We start from the raw sequence: 24,209 nt of genomic DNA, 5'->3' as shown, positions 1-24,209 counted from the left end.
CGATACATGTAAAATACCCCAAATTCACAAGGTTCAACAACGTCATAAACAGTGAAGGGAGCGTAAATGTCAGTAGAAAAATAGTACGGTCCGCTGAGACCTGGCGGAGTGTAGCTTTGGCCTGAAGATACGGAAAGGTTGTCGACCCATGAGTTGGCCACTGCATGCAAAATACCCGCGGTTGCAGCACACATACAGAAGAGGTTTACACGGACTTTTCCTGGTATAGATGGTATATAGTGTCAGTAGTACCCCTGTAAGGGTTTTTCACTTAATACTTTAATACAATACGGCAACATGCCGGAAACCATTGATTATCAACATACAAGACCTTTCACATAAAGGTTGGAATAAAAACATACAAGGCTCAATAAATTTATCAAAGCTTTATGAGAGAGGAAACTTTAAAGCGTCAAAAGTTTAATGGATTCCACTGCGCATTCGGCTTGCGGCAGCGTGCGTTCAAAACAATTATGTAACCCATACATTGCGCAATACGAGCATGATCATGCGCTTCTAATTGTCGGCTCATCGAGGCACTGTGTAAATCACCGGTCTGTTTTAAGGGTTGTCGTTACCTCCCGTCGTGACATGTTATTGCGAGTAAAAGTGTACAATTTGAGTTGGAATTGTGCGCAGGCCTTCATTATCTTTTATTGTTGTGCTGTATAAGATGTAAACAAAATATACACGAAACATCCGACCTACTCACAGATTACAGATGTGATAGCTGAGCGAGATACAGCCATCAATATTTGCTTTAACTGCGCGTTGCAAAGAACACAAGCCCACTTATTACCTGCGGCTACAGCTGTTGTGCTTCGTCTAAGATAGTAAGTTCGATGTCGCAATACACTCCAACCGATACGATATGCAAATGTTGTTTTCTTTTTCAAAAACACTATTGAGCTTTTTGACTTGAATTCAAGTTTTGCATGAAATGAACATGTAGGAGTGTAATGAATTCAGGCATCTATAATATGCAACTAAGGGTTTTTATACTCACACAACCTGATGTATAGTCTTTGCCGTAAACATTTAGCACATAGGTTTGTAAGAGTAGGTTGAATTTTAACTTGCAGTGTGTTATTAATAGTGTAGTCAAACATACAAATCATACAAATGTTTTGTCATGGTTTATTTAACACTTTTAACAGCTCCATAAACATAAAAAGAAAAAAAAAAACAGGGAAAAACTATGGACAAAATCACAGAAGAGGATACTTAACAACCAAGCAAGCTTCCCACATTCTAAGCAAGCACCATGCAAAGTACATTGTTTGAAATAAACCAGTTGCAGACTCCGCTAGTACACAAAAATTGTCAAGATACATTTTTTGCATTTACATATTTTCTGCACATTGTTGTGCCAGTTTTTCTGAGCAAAAACTAGCAACTACTGCATGAAATATTGAACTTTCTTTAAATGTTTTAGAAATTTCTTGCATGCAGCCAAAAGTTTATCGCTCTGGAAATGAAGGCATTGTGTCCTTGTTGCTTGGAGATAAAGGTGGAAGTGGAGATGATGACCCATCAGAGCTAGCCTCTGAAAGGTGGCGGACTCTGGATGTAATGTCATGTTCTTGATTAGACAGCCTTTGAGCTTCCATGTCAGAATTCTGCTTTATCTCTGCTGTCAGAATTCTGCCAAACCACAAAACATTTTGTTCAAAAGTGTAATGGTACTCTCAAATTGCCATTCAGTTAAACATCAATATTTTTGCAGACAATATACCCCATGGTAACCACTTGCTAGCTAACTATAAAGCAGGTTTGTTTTACTCACCCATCATGGCCAATCAGAGTAAATTTGTTGAACATCGAAGACAACCACGACTTTTCTAAACAAACAAAACATATCTTTTGAAAGCAGTTGCCAAAATGTGAAAAGGCAAGATTGGGCATATCAGTCCTACTTGCACCTGTGCAATGATACAAATTCAAACGTACCTGTTTCTGCAGGAAGCGTTTTCTTATAGTTTTGGTGCGATTTTGGTACATTCTCTTCAGTACCATGACAAGCTTGAGTTGCTACAAAAGCAGTGATGCTCGGTACACTAGACATTTTGGCAAACAGTGTTTGTTTGCAAACAACACAAAAGACAACAGCTAGAAAGTACGTGCTACAGCTCTAGCAAAAAGCAAAAAACACTAGTATAGTTTGAACACAGTACTCGAATGCTTGACTTTTTCATACTTGTTTACACAAATAAATTTCTCTGCCTATTTTTAACTCAACCTCTTGAATTCCTAAATAGGCTACAGCATTGCACAAGCTTGTTATGTGCATTGTATAGCTGGTGTAATAAACCAGCCAATACATCTACCCAAAGCTGAAATAAACTGGTAAATGTAAAGACTGCTGTAATACAAAAAAATGTATATTTTAGCACTTGGTCTTCACAAAAGTGTTGCCACTGACAACCGCGTGCTGTTCATTTGACACTATCCCTTTTATTAACGTGCTTGCTAAATGTTGCGCAATAGCAACATCAACCGTGTAAGCTCCAATTTCCTGCTTGTCAGTTGATGTGCAGACATCAATACATTATATAGGATTAAAAATATGAAAATCAGCAATTATGTAAATATGTCATTCCGTTTTGTCTATCAAGACCGCTGCCTAAACTAAACGTAACCACTTCAAAACTTTTCCAGCAGGAAGTCCAAACATGCAAAGATCAGCTTCGATATGTTTTCTTTGTGGCGGCTTTGTTATCACTAGTCGCTACCACTACTCGCTGCATCGATGCAGCGCTTCTCAATTTTCTCAGCGAACCCTTGCCAGTTCAACGACGAACTGAACAAAGCGCGTGTCGGCAACCGACCACGCGCCGGCTGCGTGATCGCAGCGTGATGTTTTCCCCTTTCCTTACGTAACCGCGGTGACACACTGCTGGTTCTGGTGCTGGAAACAGAGTGTATTTAAATGTTTTCAAAAGATGTCGCGTGACCTGCTGGGTTGGCACACGCGGTCGTCTGGTGAATTGTAATACGCAACAGCTTTTAGCTTCAAAGTCCATCTCACGATGTCTGGCACACTCACCAAAACAGCTACAGCTTCCGTTGGTGCTACCATAGAATACTAAAACAGTATTCTATGGTGCTACGCAGCTACTTAAGCCAGCAATTTATTCATGTAGTGCTTAAAATGCCACCGCTAATTTCGTACATCTAATATCTTGATAACATAATGATTGTAGCACGGCTTTGCTATACACTGATGTATTCACACCATATCCCATACATCGCTCCTTTCCAATTTAAATTCTCAAACACACAGAGGCAGTAGCACCACATATCCGCACAAAACACATTGTTTATGCTTAAATTATCAAACAACAAGTTCCTCTTTACCATAAGAACACATGCAGACTGTTTGCTCTGGCAAACCGCAGCCTGATTTAATTTTTTTGTACTGTGATGCAACACCAGTCAATGTTTGCGGAAATGTAAGTCACGTGACTTATATGTCTTGCTAGCTTGCTACCAATAGCGGCCATGAGATGTGTGTTTGTCTGCAGAAAAAAATGGTCGTCTTTTATCATCAGCGCCCAAGTACGTAATAATATGCTGGTTTAATTCAACATAAGTCAACTTTGTCTTGTTGTTGTATTAAATAGACACTGGAACATAAAAACGTTCCAAGTACCCTTTTACTATTCCTCCAAAACACCAACCAAGCCATTTCTTTGTTAACCACTCAGTTCAAACCGCTAGTAATCCTAAACTGAGAACATTTTCTGCATGAAGCTCGCTTGCTACACCAAACGGTTGAAACAACTATGTCCCTCTACCACATGTGGCGCTATATACCTTGGCATATTTGATCTGTTTTACCAAAAAAATTTGTAAAAAAGTTGTCCAGACTATTTGTCAAAACTTTTCTGTGTATAAAAAGGTTTGCATGAAATATGACTGCTGTGTATAAAAACCGAGATCTTAAATTATGCTGCGGCCAAACAATGGGTTCGACGCATGTAAAAAGTGTACAACGACAGTAATTCTGCTGAGGCGATTGAAAGACAGCCACTTTTATAGTAATGTTGTAACATTAAGCAGACCTAACCTATTTAGATAGGGCTACCTAGCCCAAATAATAGAATGCTATAATTTAATTTTATGGTTGACTTTAAGTCTATTTTTGTTGTTGGCTAAGCTTTAACAGGGCACAAAAAAAACGACTCAGCAAAACGTTAGTTATTTTGCATGGATATTCGTACGAAAGTGGAGATACCAATAATTCTTAAGCAAGTTATATTCTAACTAGAACGTTTCGGATAATCCAGAAAATTTAATCCGTACCAAATTTACTCATTTTTATTCGCTCTATGTTTTGTGGTAATCAGTGCATAGATTAGAATCGGATGTGACGGTGCTTGAAAAGTTTTCAGGTTACAAATATGTTTTAATTTTGATGAATTTGGGGATGTTCCTATAGTAACTACATAGCGCCAGGCTTGATTAAGTGGTCTTCGGAGAATTCGGAACTTCGCTTTAATTCGGACAAAAATTGTTGGATAAATCCCATCCGGATCTACCGACGTCCACCTTATGTCAACTTATACACGGAGGTTCATTTAATATCATTTAATGGAGCGACAGACTAACGGTTTTAACGTAATGGAGATAACTAAAAAAAAACGCACGGTTACTTTACACATTAGTATTAATTGCCAAAAGTTCACGGAAAAATCAATCGTATGTCAACAAGGGATGCTTTGCATTCTTTGCACCTTGACATGGCTTGATTACAAGTACTCATGACCACAGCTTATCGAACCCGAAATGGAGTCGCAAAATGTAATTTTTGTTGTGGCAAAGCAAATTGCCTTTTGTGGGTTAAACTTTGTGTGCCACACTATTAGTTGTATAAGTTGTTTGCGCAATATCGTAACGTGTATGCTTCCGCAGGATTTTTTGTTGTTGAAGGGATTTAATCAAAAGCAAAGAAGGTTTAGAAGCCCTGATTAACCAGGCAGTGATGACACAATTATTGGATTCTCACGTATCAGCGTTGTTGACAGACATAAGCAATTATATGTTAAATATTCATCGCATTGATCGATTTTCTGCCAGTTTTCAGACGTCTAATCACAAACATGCACCTTCACTAACAGGCCTATAGTGCATCGACGACATTTACTAGAGAGCACGCCTCCTGTTGCGTCGGCTAGAAATTTGTTGTTGCGAAATTTCGTTTATTTTCAAGTCGACCACCAAAGGAACATTAAGTAAGAATAGTAACATAACACAAATGGCAGATATAGAGCACATATGAAAAAGAAACGCATATACGTATAGATAGTAAACGATTGATAACACGACAATGGACCCTGTTATATCCAAATAATTTCGTTCCAGACACTTTTGTCCGTTACGGCAGAAATATATGAGAAATTCGGTGCAACGTTTAATAACAATCTATAGCGGCAAAAATGTGTGCCCAGTGCAGTTGACAATGGTGCCTTCCTTAAAAGGCAATAGAAGGAAGAGACAACAAAAAGGCAAAGTTGAATCAGAAACTTTGCGCTAAAATGTTAAAACATCGACAGAAAAAACATGTTTTTGTCTGCTATGTTGGGGCGGTTTTTCCAATAACTTCTCATAACTCCACAACCAAATCAAGTATGGAAAATAATGGTGGGATTATCACTGTAAGAAACTGTCGGGAAAGTGAAATTTGCTGCTTCAAACACAGCGGAGGGGGGTAGAACAACACAACACTGCAAGAAGGAGCATGGTGTGGACAACTGTTGACAAGAACAAGGAAAGCCAAGCAAAATAACATTGCACAATTACTGTTTAATCTGATGGACGTACATTTGAGTATAGACAAGGATCACAGATAACACGAAAGTAATATAGGACAAAGTTATGAAAGTGTGTACATGCATTTCATGAAACAGTGAACACTTGTTGTGTACACAAGCGTGCACTTCTTACAAAAGGTACAAACTACACTGCTAATGGTATCAGTACATGTTCACATGGAAAAATGCAAGTATAGACATCATGAGAGAACATTGTGCATTCGACAGTCTGTTTAACAGTAAAGGCAGCGCCGTTAGCAGAGGTGTACTGTGTCTGTATACCAAGTATGGCAACAAAAGAACTGTAGCAGCAATTTAAACGATGAAAAAAGTCCTAAAAACAATATACATTGCTAGAAGAAGCTTGAAAAATGCAAGCAGCATGCACACAAGCTTCCTGAGGGGAGTTGAAATGGATTGAAGTTGATGTTTACACACAGATTGAAAATAATGTAATTTGTGGAGCAAAATTGGAACAGTTGATGGTCGGAAACTCGCCAGCACACAAAACAACACAAAAGAAACTCCTTTTGCTACACCACTGACAAGATTGAAATCATTCAAACATTCTTTTTACAAAAACTTTTGTGTGAATTAAACATCAAAGTTCATCCATTACTACACTTTTTCTGCAATCATTGATTAACCCCAGGTAATGTGCAGAAAAATGAACAAATATTTTAATAATCTGTCCTTCTGGCACAATTAAATGTAACTTTTGAACAAATGTTGTCAAATCAACCACTGGCTTAGATCCAAATAAACATGCATTGAAGAAGTTGCAGGTAGAGATAAGAAAACAAATTCCTCCCAGGTTATGACTGATCACGGAAATATCCCAATCGGGCAAAAGTCATCTCCATTCGAAGCTTGATTATCTCCCAGTAGATTTGTTCAACTGCAACGGATCAATTTCACAATTTTACCACAATTGCCGTCCTAATTACTCTACAATTTCCAATAAAGAGCCTATTTCTTAGAAGTTTATATTGAAAATAGTCAAACACCAACAACATCCAGCAAATATTGTGTTAGCACTTGACAGAAAAGGGATTATGATAAGATTCACTTTCTCTTCATGATTTTCAAGAATAAATTTTATTTGAGTGCAGAATTTTAGCTGTGTTGCTTTTGAATTGAGGAAATGTAAAATGTTTACCTGTGTGTTTAACAAGACCCTGCCTCACATATCGGATGTAGGTAAGGAAATCGCAAACTGTTGTCAACTGAAAAATAGAGGAAACAGTTAAACTGCACAGGGTTGTTTTCAAGCAACATAGCACTGATTTCAGATATATAGTGTAAGAAGTGTTGACACCTTATCATATAAATATGTTATTTGCCAGCGGCAGTGTAAACATTTGAGGTTCCATGCAGGTTGTGAAGGTTCTAATCGGCAATTAAATTAAAATTCTTTAGTGACCGCCCCTGGGGCAACACCTTGATCACAAATGCCTCAAAAGCAATTACAAGTTCACCTTCCATTGTGAGATTTATTACAGCTTCAAATTACTTGTACAACAAAATGACAGAGGAATTTTATTTGAACCACAAGGGGAGAACATGATTGTGTGAGATGGGACAGTTCACAGCCCATACTTGCAAAGCTCTTACACCACTCAAACAGTGATATGCCAGCTGCACACAAGGGAGCACACACACAGATGTGCCATGGCAGATAACGCACTTTTTCAGCATTATACTACCCATGTAAATGTGGTTTAAGTGATATTGTTGAGGAGGGAGTACAAATTAAAATATGCAGCACCATTAGTGCGTAAAGATTTTTAAAACACTTTTTTTTAATGTTAACTGTTCTGTATTTAAACAAAACCATATCCTTCCACATTCACTATTGACGTCACCCAAACGTTTGATAGATGCTCTTTTTAAATGACATTTGGACAATGATGTTGTGATATATATAGCGATTACCATGCCATAATTTAGTGTTTATCATGATCCTCATTATAAGATTAACAGTTAACCATAGTATACTGCTTGGTATTTACAAAATTGTTATTTAAAATACTAAACACCTATTTATGGGTGACATGCTGGACATGTATTATTCTGATAATTTAAACAAGAATGCAGTAGACAAAACAACAGGCATTATGTAACATCTGAAACAAACTTACTCGATTTCTGCACGACTGTGAAATCGGGAAATATTGATCAGATTCATCGAGACGTACACGGTGTCGACATTGTGTAACCACTCCAGACAATCTGCATTTCCTGTTGCGTAAGGAAACTGTTAATGATGACGGAGCAATTGGGGGAATTTTATGAGCAAATCTGTGTGCCAAGCACATTTCCTCACTATTTATGTGTGCCAATACAATGGATGAATTGCATGAAAATGGTATATCGGTAAATATAAAGTGACAAAACCACACATCTGTGATATAATCTGGTAAGAGATGTCTCGAAACTTACAACAGTTTGGAATTAAAATGTATATCATTGCACAGTTTCCACAAAAAATAGTCCAATCCCACAAAAGGCAAAATTCAAATCAATACATTTCCATTGGGGAAAAATGAACTGTTGTAACCCACACAAAATTAAGGAAACAAATTCCCTCAGGAAATGGGTTGCTGGACAGCTTGGTACAGGACATTGGTTTTATCATTAATAGGTTTACAAGACATAGTATGACCCAAGGTGATGATAAACCAAGTGTTAACACCAGTTGTCAGCAGCCAATGCCATGTTCACTCATGTTGTTGTGACAACAGATTGTTAAGAATTTGCAAAGATAAGCTTCTGCACCTTATCACATGAAATTAAAAAATGATTTCAAAAGGATTACACTTATCCATATTATTGTCTGTGATTTTAAATGTAATTTAACAAGTCTAAACGTCTAGCAAATGTTTAAGTCATCAACATTATAACCTTTAATTTTAAGGTTCAGTTGTGTTGTATAAAATTATAAACACCTTGCCCTTATAGATTAGGTGACTTCCGAGTTACAAGCGACAAAGCAGGTGTCAGCATGGGCTAATTAATGTTTGGGCTTTGTGTGAACATACTTAAGGCAACAACCAAAACATAGTACCATGACTAAGGTGGAGAAAATTGATAAAATAGGGACTTCAGTTAGAATGAAAAATGACCCAAAACGTTTCAAAACGTGATGACAAAACTACTTGTGATGTCATAATTCAGCTGTCTGCATCTCCGATTGACGGACAGGAAATGCTTACCATGTGTCTGATCAGTTTATTGCAGTATGTAAATGACTCAGCACTACATATTGTATCTCAAGACAGCAGGCCTATACAAATGCTTTGACATGAGAAAAAAAATGTGCTTGAAAAATCCTAAATGAGCAAAAATAACTATTTACCTCTCTGCCATTTTGTTACATTACCATAGCTATACGCCTTGAGGAAAACAGACAATACAGTATGAAAAAAACTTACTCCAAAACAAGAGGGTTGGAAATGAGCTCCACTGATAATGAATTGTTGTGAATACATTGAGAAACCCTATCCGATAAGTCTTCATTTTGAAAAGTCAAGCAAAGAGCAATGTCCTCTTTGTAGACTCTGCTCATGAAAGGAGATTGTGTGATCATAATGCAATCAGTCAATGCTTTTGCATCGCCAGTGGTGGCCTGATGACAATTGCATCTCCCATCTGGCGTGCCTGTCTCTAGGGAGTTGTGGAGTTCCCTGTGCCATTTGTCGATCTCGTTAAACAGGCACCGATCGATCTACAATGAACACACAGGGCAGGTTGGCACAAAAACAAAACAGTGTCTATGATTACATATGTCTTTGAGGAGAATATGCCACAAAATCTACCACAACAAAGATTTACTATTAATAGAAATATTGTGTACCTCTTTGTTCATGTTATTAAAGTTGTTTGCATTACAAGTGCCATTAGACACAGTGAATTCGTGAATACTTGTGCTGCAAGATGACGATTCAGCTTCTTTGGTCTTTTCTGCTTCGATGAGGCTATTGTTTCTCCTGTGACGTCGCAGTGGTGACACTTAACACATAATTTTAAATTATTTTAGTGAAAAATCTAATGGATTACACTTTTAACTCTAACATACTAGGTTTAATGACATTTGAGTAAATAAACATCCCAGCTTCATCACACTACTCCAGAGCTCACATAATCATAGACATAAATAATTTAGGCCTGGACATAACAGGAGTAAACAATACTCTGTTCATAATGAACATAAATTTGTTTTTGCAGAGAACAGAGAATTCTCAGTATAGTCTTACTTAGTTTGTTCTCATCTTTTTTCTTGATTAGTTGTGGATGAGAGCACTGGTTGGGATTGCTAGGTGTTGAAGTGATGACAAGAGATTTCAGGGCTTCCACCTCAGTTTGAAGAGCGTCAATCTTATACAAAAACACCATGGCAGTATGAAAAAAATTCCTTTGTCAGACCTTGCATTTTAATTAGACCTGATTTGATTTTTGCAACACAATTTACAAATGGAAATGTTAGCAACCAAAACATTTCTTACATTTCCTTTTGCTTCAGCCAGTTGTTTTTCAGCTTTGTGGCGCTTAACGTTAGCATCATAAACCATCTTGTTTGCTTCTTCAAATAAACTTGCAGTCAAGTCTTCTATTTCTGCCTCCACTTTTAGCTGACTGTCTTGCAGTCTTTTACACTCCACATTTTTGTCTTTTAACTCCTGAATCATAAAATTATGTTAACTTGTCACATGCAAACCCAACATACATCTAATAGCAGGATTTATATATTTAGTTTATATGTAGTGTTAAGCATTTTGATCTTTTTAAACACTTTCTCCATATAACTGTGTACGTACTCATCTCAGCAAATGCTATATTGTCTATTGTCCATTTTTAAATTATATAACAGCATAACATATGTCCCTAACTTTCTCCATAGTTTGAGAGAAAATGTGTAGTGATGAGACATGTTTACAATCAAATTGCAGTTTAAGAATTGTAAATCTAATTGTATTGATAATTGACCTAACAAAACAAGATAACAAGGCAACACAATGTTTATTCAGGTGAAGGCCATCTTACGCATTTCAGTTTATCCAATTCCAGCTGCATCTGTGCCACACATATCAAGTCAACTTCATCCGAGCTAACACCATTTTGGATCTTGCCGTGGTTAAGGGTCATTATGCTCTTTGAACCCGACTCAACACCATTTTCCATCTTCTGGTCATTCAAAAGTAATCTCAAAAAGCAACTTCAAGATTTCACCAGCAGATATGTTGAGGCATTGCCTTTCAATGCTTGCAATACTCACCAATGACTGATACTCTAATGAATACACTACACCTTACCATACTGTTCACACAAAAAAACGTTGATTGTGCGTGGACTGGCCAACATTGTTCGTATATCATTGCATATTAACATTTTATGTACAGGTTTCTGATAAAATTTCGGAAACAATCGAAGAGGAAGGACATACTTTTCAATTAGGTTGTAACGTTTTTGCAGTACAGCACCATTTCGGTTTACCTTTATTCGAATCGAATGCATAGTAAAATAGGTTTTGAACAGAACATTCTTATGACACTTTAGTTTACGTATCAGAATATAAACTATTACTCAACCGTTTTATGATAAACTCGGTCACAAATCCTTACCGTCATAAATTACATTCACCAAAACAGCCTGCATACTACAAAATGCGTAACACGGACTTGTTTACCAACAACGCTGCCAAACCAACACGTTAAAAACAGCCGCCGACCGATTGAACCTAACAAGGAAGAAGTTTTGTTTTTATACGTCAGCTGGTGTCACGCATCGCCGCACAAAAGTACGATTTATCTGCTATCGCACGTGAGTCATTTTCCACAGTAACATTGTTTTTCTGCATCTGGCCTTGTTTGTCATTTACGATTTTTCAGAGGAAAACTTAATGCTCATCCACCAGAAACATAAGTGCCATTATATATTTTACCTCCAGTCATTCAAAAGTTACTAGGATTAGTTTTTGTTCCAACAAACTGAAGAAACACTATGCAGGGAAATATGATGTGGCACTTACAGCCAAGTTGACACAAAGAAAAACAGCACATGCTACAAAAACGTTGATCCTGAAACTAATCCGAAACTTCAAAGTTTAAACGAACATAATTTAGCTTTCTAGGAACTTGTAAAAATACACTAATTCTTAATCAACATCTTTTGATGTAGCCTATGTTTGTCGCGGTATAACAATTAATACCGAACATGGTTAACAAGAATAAATGTTTGTAAAAACGTGGCGTTGGAAGTGATGACGCAAACACACACGCGAAACGTGAAAATGCATCGGAGACAGGCTTCTGATGGCTTTTACATTGCGTATCGCGCAGGTATATAGCCTACACAGTTGGTCATGTGGCAGTTGAGGTTCAAAGCGGAATATAGTACATTTATCCTAGTTTGATGTATTATGCAACCAAATAGCCGATTTTTACTACACACAAAATTACAAATACCTTGCTTAGAGTGGATTAATTGTATAACTTCCTTCGTCATCGTATCACCATTTTTGTTTTTTTCCAGAGAACTTAAAAACACGGTCAAAATCTTGGGTTCAATTTTTGGGTAAAGTTTTCCATTATTCAGCTTGCACGATATAGGCATATAGTGTCGAATAAACCCTAAGGCAAACAGGGCACATGCTTTGGGGCCGTTCAAAATCCAGGCCATCTTAAAAGTTTAGTATTGATTGATATTGTACATTGGCCCAGGCGTTACTTCAGGGAAGTGGTCCAAGTCGCACTGAAAGATAAAGCCACGGGTGTTTTCACAACAATACAAAGCAAACTCTGATACAAATGATGTATTTCTTTGTTTGACCACGTTTGAAATAAAAACAGCGAGCTATTCAAAAAGGATTGAATAATATTTATCAAGTTTCCAAAACAAAAGGGCTCCAGTAGAGTTCTCTTCTTTCCTGACTATTCGATGTATCGGCGCATAGCTTTAGGCTGCATTGTGTGGGCTGAAGTGTGTAGGCTGGAGTTTGTGTCACGGTTTCGTCTGAATACACGATAGTGTCTAAAGCAGCATAGAACATAGAGTACTCATATCATTTTGCTGAAGAATGGATTTAGAAAACAATGTAAGTTTGCGAATTAAGTTTCTTGCGTTAAAAAGTCTTGCATAAAATTTCCGCACGGAATATCCGTAACATACATTAGTTTTTGGTTGATGATCGCAGGTCGTTGAGATCTCACCCCGTGACATCATCTGTGACCCAGATAAATATGAAGCAGGATCTGGTGGTTCATGTGATGTTGTGATCGGTTTTCACAGAACAACAAAGGAATTCGTGGCCGTTAAAGTCACCAATGTCACTGGAGGTCTTCAGGACAAAACGTTAATGAAAAGAATGTAAGCATTTGTTTTAAATTAGATTGTAGTTGATTTTCGTGATTGAAAAATGTGGTGGTTGTATTTGCTGCAGACTAAAAGAAGAAATGGGCTATTTGCAAATGATTGACCAAGCAAACATAGTCCGTGTAATTGGATGGGTGGAATGGGACTTTGCATTTGGAATTGTGATGGAATTCTGCCAAGGTGGAAATCTAAGACAACTTATTATGGATCATTCAATTCCACTGGGAGTTCCACTCCGTCTGTGGCTTCTCACAATGATCTCAAGGGCTTTGGCCGAGTGTCACACTTTACCTGGTGGTAAACGATTGGCTCACAATGATATCAAACTCGAAAATGTGCTGCTCACTCACAGTTTAGTTTGTAAGCTGTGCGATTTTGGAAGCGCTGAACTGGCAACTATAAGTGGTTCAATTGCTAAGGTTTCCTCATCGAGAAACAGAGAGGATTGCGCACTTGCGTATATGGCACCAGAAAAACTTCGACGTCTTATCAGTTATCCAACTGAAAAACTTGACGTGTACGCTTTTGGTATTATGACGTACGCCACTATACTCCGCACGCCCCCGTATTTACCAAATACGTCACCGGACGCTATAATTGGAGGTGTAAGGCCAGACTGTAGTACATTGGATGAGCTGAAGCAAACTCTCAGCGACAATGACAAAGTAATAGTGGAAAAGCTCGAGTCAATCATGAAAGAGTGTTGGGATGAAGATCCTTCCGCGAGACCCACGATGTCGGAAGTTAACACGAGGTTGCAGAATCTTTTTCATCAGCAAAACTCAGATGAAATTTTACGTCAGTTGAAAGATGCAAAACGAGTGAAGCAGATTAACAATCCTCCACTGTACAACTTCAACCCCCGTGTGCCACTTCATCAATTTTCTACGAGGGACAGAAAGTTCAAAGGTAGCTCAAGAAAAATAAAATACTGGCAACATATAACCGAGCAATATAGTTTCCATCATTTTCACGTTACTAATTACAGAAACTGCCCCCGTCGATGACGTCACACAACATCCGTCCCCCCCCCCCCCTAGCGCCACCACTGATAGCGCAGCACAAGTGGAATTGCTGCTACCACAACCAGGTGATCCTTGTTATTTAGAAACATTAAAAGATATTTTTACGCTATTCACTTTAGACCCAGCAACAAATGAACAACATCTTATATCGAGGTATTGCAAACTAATGGAGATAGCAAACTTCGATGCTGCGCAACATGTGAAACTCGAGTATTTGCGTTCATTCGAAGGTCCATCAGCCCCACACGATTCCACTTTGCTCAACGCCGGCGACGAATATTTTAAAACACAAAAGTATTGGGAAGCCATGATGTTTTACGAAATGGCGTTCGAGATGTTTACGAGGCGCTTTTTATTCGATGAAGCTGCGCAGGGCATGATCACCTGCGTGAGGAGATTGAAAGACGTTTCGGAAAAACTCCTGCAATGGAATGAAGAATTGGTGGAAATTAATTTGGAACAAAGAAGGGTACGATCAGTGGTTCGACATCACGTGATCCCATTCATGCACAGGATGAGGGAAAAGATGCGGAAGTTGGACCACGTGGATGACGACATCGCTTGTGAATGTGAAATCAACTGTTTGGAATCGATTCAACGATGCTACAACTTCCTGGGGGACATTTCAGCACAAAAACAAACAATACAGCAGGCTTTGCAAATTGCAAATGCCCATAACGGCCCGAAGGAAGCGTTTTGGTGGAGAAACTACCAATAAGTTTTCAATTTCAACAGATCCAGATTGCATCCATTTGTTTTGGTTTTAGCACTGGCGACACAATGTTCAACAAACGTTAGTATTTTGACAGCAAGCGATAATACCCGCCAAACTATCAAATCAAATTAATCGGAATTGCTCTCCTGGCACTTTGTTTCTAAAGTGTTTATTTGAAACCAACGTTTCGTCTGCCATCCGGCGAGACTTCTTCAGGGTTATGTCAACAGTGAAGCATCACGCGCATAAAACACTAAAAACGCAGGAAAAACGCAAGAAAAACACAAGGAAAAAGGAATAGAAGTCTCGCCGGATGGCAGACGAAAGGTTGGTTTCAAATAAACACTTTAGAAACTGAGTGCCAGAAGAGCAATTCCGATTAATTAGTATGTCTGGCAACAAAAATAGCAGTATATCAAATCAAAGTTCCCTCAAAATTTCATAGCTATCCGGACCAGGGCCGCCCTTAGCACATATGGCCGATAACTGAGCCCCGCGATTTTGTGAGGACTCTGCGCTTGAAAAAGGGCGACAGTTAAGAAAAAAGGACGACATATATCTTGCTTTCGCTAAATGTAATGTTTTTTTTTATCAGTACACTAATAGTCCTACATTTTTTCATACAAATTCCTAGGATTGTGTTGCTGTTGCTACCAGGCATATTGTATTTCAATTCATCTGTTTTTCTTACTCAATTAAACGTATACTTTTATTTACCGACGTTCCGTAACTATGCTATTAAAAGCAAATGGTTTTTAGCCCCTTCTGTCAACTAGTCAGTATTGTTTCCCTTATATTTAATCACTGAACAATTTAACAGAATATCATCGTAATTTAGGTTTACAGAATCCTTGACGTTTACCCGCTCCGTTAGCAATCTGAGTTGTGCCCAATTGTCCGCATGCGGCAGTAGAGCTGCAGTTAAAGTCTCAATCTTCGACCCCTCGTAGCTTTTCTGGATATATTGGGGTTGGCTTTAAAAAGTCCGAAAATGAAACACGTGGGAAAATTCAAAGGGGGTCGTCGTTGTCGCCTCCTGGCACTCACATTCATTTTGACTCGAATGTAAGCTTTTATCGAATTCTGGCAACCAAGATTTTGAAGCAGTCGCAAACAAAACTAGAAATGTGTTGTGTAGGACTGGTACACCTTTGTAGACTATACTTCAAACACACATATTGTGAGTTTAGCGAAAATGTAAATACGCAACCAGGCGTATCAACAAAACAAGCTGCTGTAGCGATTTTGTGCGTCATTATGCGTGTGTAGTCATGTGTGTCCGTGTGTCTAGTGATGCATGTCGGTGTGTGTCTCGCGGATGAATAAAGAATAAAGTGGCGAGCTGTTGCAAGGAGTGTGGGAGAGCAGTATTGGCTACAAAGTCAGTATTTGCAACCCTCTTTCAAACAGTACCAGTCACATTGAAAGATATTCTATCTTAGCTTCAAGGGTCCTGCTTAAGATAGTTAGTTGTTTTATTCAATCGTTTTGTTGATGTTTTGTGAACGTTCTCTAGGACATATAACATGGAACCAATGGGAAATGTAAATTTATTCGTTATTTTATTCTGTGTGCTGTAATGGCTTGCAAAGATTTTTGTTCTTGATGTACTTGCAGTTTGATGAAATCTCATCCCGTGACATCATATGTGACCCAGATAAATATGAAGCAGGATCTGGTGGTTCATGTGATGTTGTGATCGGTTTTCACAGAACAACAAAGGAATTCGTGGCCATTAAAATCACCAACGTTACTGGAGGACTTCAAGACAAAACGCTGATTAAAAGAATGTAATTATTTGTTTACATTTAACAGTGGTAGATTTTCCATCATACCCAATATATTTTGTATTTGTCGTAGATTGAAAGAAGAAATGGGTTATTTGCAGAAAATAAACAATCCGAACATAGTGCGTGTAATTGGATGGGTGGAATGGGATTTTGCATTTGGAATTGTGATGGAATTCTGCCAAGGTGGAAATCTAAAACAACTCATTTTGGATGATTTAATTCCACTGGGAGTTCCACTCCGTCTGTGGCTTCTTACAATGACCTCAAGGGCTTTGGCCGAGTGTCACAGTTTACCTGGTGATAAACGATTGGTTCACAATGACATCAAACTCGAAAATGTGCTGCTCGATATTAATTTCATGTGCAAACTTTGTGATTTTGGAGCTTCTGAACTGGCAACTTTAACTGGATCGACCACTGTGGATTCTTCAGCAAAAACCAAAAAGAAAAGACCACAATACACGCCTATGTACAGTGCACCGGAAAAACTGCAACGGCTTGATATGAAATCAAACCAAAAACTTGACGTGTACGCTTTTGGTATCATGACGTATGCGGTTATCTTCCGTAAACTACCCTTTCCCCTAAATACGTCACCGGACGCGATAATTGGAGGACTAAGGCCAGATTGTAGTACATTGGATGAGCTGAAGCAAACTCTAAGCGACAATGACAAAGTAATAGTGGAAGAGCTCGAGTCAATCATGAAAAAATGTTGGGATGAAGATCCTGCTTCGAGACCCACGATGTCGGAAGTTTACACGAGATTGAAGAATCTTTTTCATCAGCAAAATTCTGAAGAAATTACACATCAATTAGAGGAAGCAAAACGAGTGAAGCAGATTAACAATCCTCCACTGGACAACTTCAATCCACGTGTTCCACTTCATCAATTTTCTACGAGGGACAGAAAGTTCAAAGGTAAAAGCAAACCTACACCACACAATTGTTGAAGGAAATCCATCATGCTAACTTTAAAAATTACAGAAAGCGAATCCGGGCACGACGTCACACGAGTCCAATCGTCCTCTGGCGCTAACGCAGAAAGTGAAATGCAAATGGAACTGTCAATTTCGCAAGCGGGTAACTCATATAAGTGGCTTTAATCTTCGGTTTGACGTTCTTTTATTTTATTGTATTTGTTGCAGATAAAAAAGCTGCAAAACACGAACTGATATCCAAGTATTTTAGACTCATGGAAATCGGTAACTATAAGGCTGCCGAACATGTGGAAATGGAATATATGGTTTCACTCCAAAGTCCAAAAGAGGATGTTTTAAGAAGCAAGGCTGACGAATATTTTAAAGCACAAAAGTATTGGGAAGCTATGATGTTTTACGAAATGGCGTTCGAGCAGTTTGCAAGAGGATATGTTTGGGATAAAGCTGCATTGGGAATAACAGGGTGCGTTGAGGAACTAAAAAACGTTGCTGAAAAACTAATTAACGAAACGCAACTTGACAGCTTGACACAGCAAAGAAGAGAAAGAGTCGTACAAAAGCACGTGATACCTTTTATGCAAAAGATGATGAACAAGATACGAAATTTGGACAATGTGGATGAACAGGAAGCATGCATTCGGGAATTAGATTGTCTGGAATCTATTAGAAAATGCCAAGGCTTTATTTCTGATATTCCAGGCAAAATAGTAACATTGAGACAAATTCTTGCTATTGTTGGTGATCACGATGGTTATGAGGAAGAACTGTATAATCTAAGGGAACAATGCCAAAATGTGTGAAGTTACATAAAAGATTCCAAATGAAATTTACAATTGCCCTGATTTGGTGGCAATGTTTGTTACGTCAAAAAACTAATTTGAAAACAAAGTATCTTGAAAGGAAAGATAAAGCAATTAGACCAATGGTGTGCAACGACATTTTGGAATGTTGAACCATAGAATAATGGTCGAAACAGTGGCCATCTGTCTGCAGCTTATACACCATAGAATAATGGTTTAGTATTTTATGGTTTAATATTCTATGGTTTAACGCACAATCGTTTTCAACATTTTGCACGAATTTAGAAATGGATTGATAGATTGCGCGGAAAAACCATTTGCTTTAAAAAACACGTGCATTTTTATTTTGTCAATTATTGTTACATCATTGCTTTCCAATTTCTGATACGCGACTTATTCAAAGCTGTTACAGCTAGGCTTTTTTAAGTTGTTTGTGTGAGATCCCGCCACTTGCTTTGTGACGTCTAGCGGCTGTGACGTAATAGTGAGTGCTTGAACATGTACTCCGGCCTTCCGGGCCTTGTATGTATTTTACTATTGGTCCTTTCTGGTAGTGTAACGTGCTGTATTTGTATAGTTTGACGTCAATTTACTGTGTCAGTTATGCTTACAGCTGAGTTGTTTAGTAACAAAAAGCATGGTATAGTTTACTTAAAAGGGTAAATTGGATTTTGCCGCCTGGACCCCAACAGTTTTTACGTTGTTGTTGTTCTTGTAAGTTTTGCTGTCACTTGTAACTGGATGTCAAGTACAAGTGCGAGGAACAGAGCACGGGGTCGCGTTCCTGCATTAGGAAAAAAATTAATGTGGCATTTTACATGGCAAACTGTTGCATAAAATCATTTAGCAATAAAATATTTCACCATTAGCAGAGTTTTACTCCTTTTAAGTTCAATTACATTATTGCGCCACAAAAACGCCCCGGAATTCCAATAACAGTGTCGTTTGACTTTCTATTCACTGCAATGTAAACTTGACGACTACGTATACGACAAACATGGCCTTTTTTTAAGGATAAATTGTGGCTTACCGAAAGGACAAGCCCAATATGTCTGATCTCATGTATTCTTTGCTCGTAGATTTGTAAACGTCCTTGTTAGTTTTGTTTTTCACACGCTTTATTTCATTTTGCATTTCCACTTCATCTTCGCTAACATGTTTTTCTTTGTTTATTTCGCACTCACCATTAGCATGTATATGTTATTATTTCGCCTTTTCGCTTATTTGTATATACGCTCGATCAGTAATGCTTGTGTAACCTACGTCACAGAAAGCAGTGCTTGAATTGCGTAATGTTTTGCGCCCAGCTTTGCACATGTACTGCATAATCCCATAATGTGACACAAATGATTTAGCCATCGAATATTCTCGAGTAAAGTGATTCATTCAACATCCTGTTTACCACATAAAATGTTCTCCTATGCTTAGGTCACATCACACCTATGTTCTTGTATTTTTTACTTCAAGCACCTCATGATATCACGTGACATTATTGACCAACCAGCTCTCATAATGGAGAGCGTTGAAGAGCCCAGTTTAGACCGGTAAATTCATTCTATTTGATTCCATTCGATTCTACTTGTTCTATCGTATTACTGTTACACTGCTATTATTACTGAGACTCTACAAGCTATTCGCCGGCTTGGGATTTATTCCCATAGCCCGATAATAAACTGTTTATTCGGATACAACGGTTTGCTGGTGAGGTCCAAACCTTACACTTGCGTGGCAAACGTGGGTTGTAATGATTGGTTAAAGTGCTGGCGGCGGAAATAATGAACGACAAACCGAGTAGTTCTCTGGTGGTGGCGAGTTGTAACCAATGGTTGTGTGTTTATCGTGAGATATATTTGTTGTCGGACGCTAGTTGGAGTGTATTATTGTGTTTGTGTAAGCTTTAGAACAGTGTTTCTCAAACTTTTTTTCAGCACCGCCCCCCCAAAACACCTTAGTCATTTAACAACAGAACAGACAAAAAACATAACGATTTTATTTGTTGCTCGTCAATTAATGCGACACTGACTTACGCTATAAGAGAAAATTTGCCCTGTCACCAATCGGTCATTTATTTCCTAGCGCCTCCCAATTGCCCATTTGGTCTCCAGCGCCCCCCGTACAATTGCAAACGCCCCCAGGGGGAACCACTGCTTTAGAACAAACGTTGTTTATTCGCGCTTTTATCGTTTTATACGTATTAGCGTCTTTCTATTTTAATACAATAGTAGCCACCTTGGTCGTGCGACTCCAGGTCTCTGCGATAGGCCGTCAATGCCAACTAGCCTAGGCGTTAACCAAGTTGGGGATTCGTTAATTCCGGTTACAGACTCATGTTTGAACAATTGAAAAACACACAAATTCACCCGTCCTAAAATTTTAATCACGCAAGAAAAAATTGCACACCGTTTGTTTTCGAGGGAGAGATGCCGAACAGATCGATACGAAAAATAACTGATTGTGAAAACATTTACTCAAGAAACACGAGAAGCGTGAAAAGGCATCGAGGGTTTGAACTAAGTGACGATATTTAAACTGCGAGTGTATTGATCATGGGAGTCTGCGAGGCAGTTCAAGAAAATAACGGAATGTTCAAGTTATCACAAACAAGATATACCTAGCTCAGACTCGATGCTGAACCTTTCAATTAAAAGTAAAAATTTACTATTCAACCCAATCTGGGAAATATCTAATATTTACGTTTTGTTGTATAATTATATTTTCCATGGATGACTACATACGAATGTATATGGTTTTCGTTACTGTGACGTTATAACAAACCACGATAATGCCTTACCGTCCGTGCTTATCGGCAGGCCTGCTCAATTACAAAGAAACGTAGAATTTTAAATGGCAAACTAATTAAACTTCACACTTTCACTGCAACGCGAAAACAAACGCACACAAATGGACACAAATGGACACAAACACACCAAACCATATGCCATATACCATTGATCCCGCGCGAAAAACATTACCGGGCTTTAATACATATTTGTTTGGTATTTAGTTCTGTTACAACGCATTCAATTGAAACATCCACTTTATATTAGGTCTGCGTAGGGAGCTAATTCTTCTTGTAGCCAAACTCAGAAGCCTCGTCCTCGGTAATGTCTCCGTATCTCCACAAATTCAACTGAAAAATCGAATAAAAATGTGTTTAAGGATATGGGAACTATCGGGCATTTTATAAATTTTCAGTGATGCTCCTCATACTATTGGCTTCACGAAAAATTTATTACATCCATTGTTACGTCTATTGTTCTGTAAGGCCTTTTCTGAGCACTATATTAAATTTTCGTTAAACTTATCGGAGAGCACTACATATAAAAAATGTTATTTTTACTTTATTTTTCATAAAAAATAGTGTTTCTGTTGCTATCAGACACATTGTAATTTAATAGTCTGTTCTTCTGCCACATTAAAACGTAACTTGTATTCACCGACGTTTCGCCTGTTATCCAGATAGGCTTCCTCAGGGTAATGGTACCATATACCATGTGAATAAAAGTTACCTTTTTTGTGCCAGAAGAACAGATTTTTAAAATAAAAAATAATGTTTTTAATCCTTAAAACTGCCCAAAATCCATAGATATTCTAGGTTACTTTGTCGCTACATGTACTTACGTGTTCCTTCTTTGCTTTGTCTTGCTCCTTAAAATATTCCGCCATGAGCGGCTTCAACCATTTCTCACTACGTTTGGCAACAGTACAGAAACCGTCCTTCACCAGCGAGCGTCCAACTTCAACGTCATCGTCCTACACACAACAATAAAATGTCATTCTTTTTACGTCAATAATATCACTAGTTATAAAATAGAATACAACGTCAAAGTTGCAAGAATCACATCGAACATCTAGCTTATGTTTTTTTGCGACAGAAAAAGTTTAATGTTCTCAGCCGGGTCAACATGTTTAGGATTCACTGGGGCGAAAATCCCAAAAAAGCGTTTCGAAAAAAAGCCCTACCGCGGCGGAAGTAAGAGTGACGTAATCACTTCCTCCATCCTTGTATTCCACGTTGAGCTTGAACTGGGAATCCCCCACAAGTGAGCAGAGAGCTCGGAAAGCGTCGGAGGCAGATTCTGGCTGTGAAGATGCGACGTTAGTTAAACCCAGTTAGAGAAAAGACAGCTGGGCAATTGCGATCAAACACTTACGTCGTCCGGCACCTTCACCAAAGCGAGTGAATACTCGTGCGCCTGAGGGAGTAAAGTGTGGGTGTTGTACTCTGCAGGGAGTGAACTCACTTGACTGAACGGCACCACTTCTTTCTGTAAAAAATACATAAAAAAGATTGCAGTGTTACAAAAGTTTTTTCATCCGCAAAATCCAGCAAGGTTATTTGAGTTGACAAGGAATCCCCCAAACTTTAGAAACGCCCCCAAATAAACCTAAACGTTCTTTACAAATTTTTTTTTTTCGTTTTTTTCCCATTCGTTTGTTGCGACAAGACTTAATGAAAATAATGTGTAGGTTTGGAACCGTTTAAATTTTGTGATAGAATCAACTTTCGAAACAGCTTTTACAAAATGACGCAGTAATGGCATCTAAAACCGGTTGTAGCATTTAATTGTCGTATTTGCTAACATCAACATCAGCGTCCGATTGAAAAGCGACTCAAACTTACATTCCCAAAGTCGATGTAATGAACGTGAACTTTGTCATTTTGTTGTTCAACTTTCTCGATCCTGGCTCGGTACCACTGGCCATCTTCACCGAACTTGGCCACACAAAAGTCGCCTCGTCGCGGTTTGTAAGCTCCCGGAAGTGGTGGGTCGCTTATGAGGAAACTGCGCATCTATGACGTAACAATGACATGTATTAACGCAAGTTCAAGGAAGATTTTACGGTAAAAGCAATTTTTTGTCGGTAAAACCATTTAAACAAGATTTTGTCGGTAAATTATTGTCATTGTAAGTGCAAGAGTATTTATGTGCATATTTAGTGTTTCTGCCATGCTAAAAAAAGAAATGCTAAACTTTTAGCAGAAAAAGTATTAATGTTTCTAACACATGAATAACGTCAAGAGTCCCCCTTAGTGCTTAAAATATTTCCAAACTGTCGTTGACAACGATGACGAAAATAAGTCTCTTTTGCAACCGTAAATCAACACTTTTATGAGATTCAGAAAATTTTCCAATTTTTACCTGCTCGGTCAACAGATCGAGTTGTGCTCCTTTGTCCACATGCTGGCAGTAGAGATGCAGTTGCGGGGTTACCTCAGTGACGTAAACGTTCTTGAAAGTCTGTTTTCTCTCGGTTGGTTCTTCAACCTTCTCCTCAACCTTCGGCTCCTCATAATTCTCCCACATCTGTAAGGTTTGTTTGGGGTTAAAAGCACGAAAATGAAACTGGATACAATATTTGCTCCTAAACTTTTTTGAAGGCGTCCCTAATTTTTAATAATGCTCGCGACCCAAGCATAAAATTTATGCAGTGACTTTGTCGTGAGAAACAACAACAAAAAAAATACCAAACACCGTTATTTACAGCAAGTAACCTAACTTTGTGTTGCGAGCCATAAGTTGGAGGTTGGGAAACTGGCTACAATATTTGACGTCACTCGTCGTCGGTACTTTGATGAATTTAAAGCAACCAAACGGTGACAAGTAATGGCTAGGGGCTACCTATCGCCTTGTTGGGGAAAACATATGGACAGATGCTTTATTTATATGAAATGCTTGGTGTCATATTTGTGGCAATGTATGGTTGACTATGTTTTGGAAATTGACTTAACGACAGGTAGCACTTTGGTTC

General features: G+C 38.3%; 4 protein-coding genes across 4 annotated transcripts in view; 1 reads left to right on the top strand and 3 right to left on the bottom strand.

Annotated features, from left to right (window-relative positions):
- Positions 1 to 1,119: 1,119 nt before the first annotated feature.
- On the bottom strand, positions 1,120 to 2,793 carry LOC145911520 (uncharacterized). The gene is made up of 3 exons (XM_082998900.1): positions 1,951 to 2,793; positions 1,787 to 1,841; positions 1,120 to 1,644 (listed from the first exon to the last, which is right to left on the bottom strand). Exons 1-3 carry the CDS (start codon positions 2,063 to 2,065, stop codon positions 1,461 to 1,463), a joined length of 354 nt encoding a protein of 117 aa, XP_082855026.1. The 5' UTR covers positions 2,066 to 2,793; the 3' UTR covers positions 1,120 to 1,460.
- A 2,397-nt stretch (positions 2,794 to 5,190) lies between these two features.
- On the bottom strand, positions 5,191 to 11,125 carry LOC145910751 (guanine nucleotide exchange factor for Rab-3A-like). Its single transcript, XM_082997952.1, has 8 exons — positions 10,857 to 11,125; positions 10,319 to 10,492; positions 10,070 to 10,190; positions 9,670 to 9,824; positions 9,248 to 9,540; positions 7,955 to 8,054; positions 6,973 to 7,039; positions 5,191 to 6,711 (listed from the first exon to the last, which is right to left on the bottom strand). The coding sequence occupies exons 1-8, from the start codon at positions 10,992 to 10,994 to the stop codon at positions 6,629 to 6,631; spliced, it is 1,131 nt and encodes a 376-aa protein (XP_082854078.1). The 5' UTR covers positions 10,995 to 11,125; the 3' UTR covers positions 5,191 to 6,628.
- A 1,659-nt stretch (positions 11,126 to 12,784) lies between these two features.
- On the top strand, positions 12,785 to 20,136 carry LOC145912080 (uncharacterized). Its single transcript, XM_082999500.1, has 9 exons — positions 12,785 to 12,906; positions 13,006 to 13,178; positions 13,252 to 14,093; positions 14,173 to 14,274; positions 14,329 to 14,924; positions 16,542 to 16,714; positions 16,785 to 17,635; positions 17,702 to 17,797; positions 17,863 to 20,136. Exons 1-9 carry the CDS (start codon positions 12,889 to 12,891, stop codon positions 18,453 to 18,455), a joined length of 3,444 nt encoding a protein of 1,147 aa, XP_082855626.1. The 5' UTR covers positions 12,785 to 12,888; the 3' UTR covers positions 18,456 to 20,136.
- Positions 20,137 to 20,819: 683 nt separating this feature from the next.
- The window catches only part of LOC145912522 (staphylococcal nuclease domain-containing protein 1-like), a 28,097-nt gene continuing 24,707 nt past the window's right edge, over positions 20,820 to 24,209 (bottom strand). Inside the window, exons 17-22 of the mRNA XM_083000017.1 lie at positions 23,600 to 23,764; positions 23,080 to 23,250; positions 22,610 to 22,723; positions 22,419 to 22,538; positions 22,077 to 22,208; positions 20,820 to 21,585 (exon numbers count right to left, since the gene is read on the bottom strand). Coding sequence (XP_082856143.1) covers positions 21,517 to 21,585; positions 22,077 to 22,208; positions 22,419 to 22,538; positions 22,610 to 22,723; positions 23,080 to 23,250; positions 23,600 to 23,764 — 771 coding nt within the window. The 3' untranslated portion in view covers positions 20,820 to 21,516. The remainder of the gene's footprint in view (positions 21,586 to 22,076; positions 22,209 to 22,418; positions 22,539 to 22,609; positions 22,724 to 23,079; positions 23,251 to 23,599; positions 23,765 to 24,209) is intronic.

The sequence above is a fragment of the Ascidia mentula genome, chromosome 8 (assembly GCF_947561715.1).
Source record: "Ascidia mentula chromosome 8, kaAscMent1.1, whole genome shotgun sequence".
In the NCBI taxonomy this organism is placed as follows: domain Eukaryota; kingdom Metazoa; phylum Chordata; class Ascidiacea; order Phlebobranchia; family Ascidiidae; genus Ascidia; species Ascidia mentula.
This window is presented reverse-complemented; position numbering and strand designations above follow the sequence as displayed.